The sequence below is a fragment of the Brassica oleracea genome, chromosome C7 (assembly GCF_000695525.1).
Source record: "Brassica oleracea var. oleracea cultivar TO1000 chromosome C7, BOL, whole genome shotgun sequence".
Classification (NCBI taxonomy): domain Eukaryota; kingdom Viridiplantae; phylum Streptophyta; class Magnoliopsida; order Brassicales; family Brassicaceae; genus Brassica; species Brassica oleracea.
Window position 1 is genome coordinate 29,188,813 of NC_027754.1, and position 4,057 is coordinate 29,192,869.

At 38.8% G+C, this 4,057-nt stretch overlaps 1 protein-coding gene across 1 annotated transcript; it reads right to left on the bottom strand.

The window, feature by feature from the left end:
- LOC106301557 (pentatricopeptide repeat-containing protein At5g47360) lies at positions 1 to 2,158 on the bottom strand. Its single transcript, XM_013737991.1, has 2 exons — positions 356 to 2,158; positions 1 to 267 (listed from the first exon to the last, which is right to left on the bottom strand). Exon 1 carries the CDS (start codon positions 2,068 to 2,070, stop codon positions 637 to 639), a length of 1,434 nt encoding a protein of 477 aa, XP_013593445.1. The 5' UTR covers positions 2,071 to 2,158; the 3' UTR covers positions 1 to 267; positions 356 to 636.
- Positions 2,159 to 4,057: the final 1,899 nt, after the last annotated feature.

Below are 4,057 nucleotides of genomic sequence, written 5' to 3' on the forward strand. Positions count from 1 at the left end.
AGTTAAAGAACATATATTCATTCTATCAAACCTCAGATCCATTTATTAGCGTGGCAAAATACAACAAAAAAAGAACGAAGCACAAATGTTTGTGATGCTTATCCCTTTAACAAGAAAACCAAAAAGAGAAGTGCACAACCATAAGGCCGAGAGACTTGTTGCCCTCCATTTCCCAGAGGTCTTCCTGATGGTTGTTGTATCCAAAGAGCCTCCAAGGTTTTGTGCTTCTAACTTCAGGTTGAACCAATTTTCCCCATTAACTGAATGCTGAAATGATCAAAATGTACATAATATAACCAAAGCCATTAAAGGTAAATCTCAAAAAAGAGTTTAGGTGAGATGTTTCTTATCTCACCTTCAGCTTCAGAGTGTAAGGACAGTACAGTAGGGAAAAGCTGGAATCTGATCCTACAAGTGGAAGCCTCCCCTCACAAGCATAGCATTTCAGAACATAATTATCACCTTGGCTGCAGCTTCATCTTCTTTGACAACAATACGAATCGGTTCATTACTTACTAGGAAACTGATGCTAACGAGGAACCTGTTTATCTTCAACTATTCTGAGTTCTTTCTGCTTGTTGTTATACAGTAACATCATTACAAAACTTCACTAATGCAAAAGCTAAAATAATGGAATTAACTCGTTGAGAGACGACGCATGAGATCTTCATCACCAGTTTTCTTCAAAGCTTGAATGATTTTCTCAACCTGAGAAACTTTCAATCTCATTTTCTTATCGAGCATAGACTTCGCAAGCTTAGCAGCTTCCCAAGACCGCCCTTGTTCGCATAGACCGAGCAAAAGAACCGAGTGCACATCCGTGTCTATCGTTGACACCACATCCACCTTCTCAATCTCTTCATACAGAAGGAAACAATCATGATACCTTTCCAACAAACACAGCTCCCTGAGAACAAGACTGCACGCAAGACCATCAGGTCTAATCCCACGGACCAACATCAAACGGAACATCTTCTCCGCCTCTTCCCATCTCTTCAAACGGATTAGCGACACAGTAGCCGAGCTAAAAAATTCAGAGAGAGAAACACCACCTAGTTTCACCAACTTATCGATCAACTTAGAAAGATCCTTAACATCCTCACCGTTCTCCAAAACCCCTTGGATCAAAACACTAGCGGTAACACGATTCGGCGAGCATCCTCTATCTCCCATTCTATCCAATACCATCAACGCCTCTTGAACCCGCTTCTTCTCAACAAACGCTTGAATCACCAAAGTATAAGTAACAGCATTGGGACTAATAAACCCACCATCCTCTTCTTTCTCCATCTCTGTCAACAACTCTAACGCCCTCTCCATCTCACCACACTTGCAAACCCCTTCCAGAATCCTCGAATACGTCACGGTGTTAAGCACGCAACCGTGCTCACTCATCCCCTTAGCCAGCTTCCAAGCTTCATCAACCTTACCCGCATTGCAAAACCCATTGATCAAAGACGTATAAGTCATCACATCAGGAGAAAGATCAATACTTTCCATCTCTTCCATCAACTTCATACCCATACTCAGATCTCCCTTATCAGCAAACAACCTAATCACCACATTATACGCAACGGTGTCTGCAGATAAATCGAACTCAGGGAACTTCCGCAACACCCACAACGCCTCATCAGCGAGCTTCGCTTGGCTACAAAGAGACAGAACGATCCTCATGGTCTTAACACTAACAAAGCATTCATCTTTCTTATAGGCTTCAACAACGTTCTTGATCAGATATGGGTTAGCTCTAATTTGAAGAAAGTCGCAAGCTTTGGTATACATGTAAGGACTGTGTCTATGTCCGGACTGAGTTCCTGCCCATATGAAAAACCTAAGACCCAATTGAAATTGGTTTGGTCGGCATCTTGTTATTACCTCGTTGATACAAGACGCGTCGATTTTGGCCTTCGAAGAGGTTAATTCCTTCTCGAGGTTGCTGGTGGATGACTGAAGATGGTTGTATAATCTCTCGGCGGGTGAGAGAGTTGTGGAGAATCGTAAAGGTGAGAGCTTTGAGGGTTGGGATTGAAATGAGAGAGAGACCCGACGACGGATCAAGTGACGTAGCATCTGGCTGTTCGCAAAGGTGTAGCGAGCGATTGAGAAGATCTTAGAAGGAACGACGGGAGTTGAGAATTGATTGAGAGAGAGAAGATAATTTAGCTCACTGGAGACGATGACGAAGAGTACAGTTTATGGGCTAAATACTTCGGCCCATTAACATCTAATTAGAAACCCAGTAACAGTCTCGTATTGTATTTGTAGTAGTAACAAGACAAGTCTTCAGACCGACTGCCTGCAACTGGTTAATCTACGAAGAAGACAACTGGCCATCTTTATTGGCTGAATTTGATGAGTTTCATCTTATTCGTTCTATGTTTACGTTCGGCTCCATATCTTTTATTGGTTGTACTAATAACCTCCGAACCAATCACCTTGCTAAAGGAACTCGGTTTCGAGGTATATGTTTCTCCCATGTAAACTCTGAGCTCCCAAGTTGGATGGTTCTAGAAGCCAACCTCTTTGACAGCTTCTTAATAAAATATTGAGCTTTAGATGTCAAAAAAAAAAAATAATAATAACCAGACAAGGTCACGTGATTGTGTCAACACCATGGCCGGCTCACAAGGAGGGACAAGTGGTGTGGCCGCCCCGGATCTAAATCCGTGTCTCCTCGTATAATAATAATTAAATGAGCCAATTTTTTATAAATCTATATTTTTATATATAAAAATTATAAATAAAATAAATAAAATTAAAAAGGGGTCCAAAATTATTTGATATGTATATAGTTTTATTTTCATTACAAAATTTACAAAACATTATTGAATAAATTTTAAAAATATATTAAACATTATCTAATATAAATTTTAGAAGGTAAATTTTTTTTTTTGCCCAACAACGTTGATCCCGCCCTGGCCAACACCCACCATTATTCAGCAACTGCGATCGTTTGATGAAATTTAATTACTGCGTATGATTACATTTTCTGATCTACTTTTTTTTGATAGAGGACATTTTTTCAGCTCGTAAATAATTAAATTTAAACGTAACAAATGAATGAAGTTACTTTAACTTTTTGTTTGTATTAATAAGAAAATAGTGTATGTTATAAAAATAATAGAGAAGACTATCTTTATTCATAACATAAAGATTCCTTATATAAGAGATTACACCGTCATAGATAAATGGAAAGATTACATATCATAATCTCTTGGTTATGAGCCATCCACAATCTGGTTCATAACACTCCCCCTTGGATGTCATAACCATTTAGAGTTTGTAATGTGCTTTAATGTTGCCTCATTAAAACCTTACCAGGAAAACTCAATTGGGACAAAACCATGGTGAAGGAAAAATAGTACAACACACATTACTCCCCCTGATTTGGACATTACTGAAAATCCCTTGGACCTCTCCAATTTTTTGCAATCCGTGGGTGATGAAGATCTTGGGCAGAATATGCTTCGTCCTCGAACATGATAGTTGGTTCTTCTTTACCATCGGCCATACCACAATCTGATCGAACATATTGAGTCATCGACCTCAAATACACACACACGAAATCTTGGATGATGTTGCTGTGATATGCGTGTACCACCATGTGTAAAACATAACATGTCTGAAAACAAATCAACAAAACCAAATAATCCCTCTTTGGATTGGTTAGTATAAAACAAACCAAAATCAAAAGCTTCTTCATCATCCTTCTTATGGACCAATCAGTTCAGTGTCTAAAACAAGACTTATGCATCGTCCATCTCAGGACTAAATGAACTTCTTTATCGTCCACCTTTGGACTAAATGGATCAGTGTCCAAAACAAGTGATCTCACGCCCATGTACTAGACTGGTCCATATTAAATCTCTTGAGTACCCTTTTCTGTATATACTATTTGATGCACAAGGATTTCATTGTTAATGTACTCAAGCTGTAATCCCAAACAAAAATTTTGTTTTCCAAGATCTTTCATCTCAAACTCTTTCTTGAGATATTCAACTGTTTGGGAAATTGTATCCAGAGGTTCCTAGGATATTCAGATCATATACTTTGATGA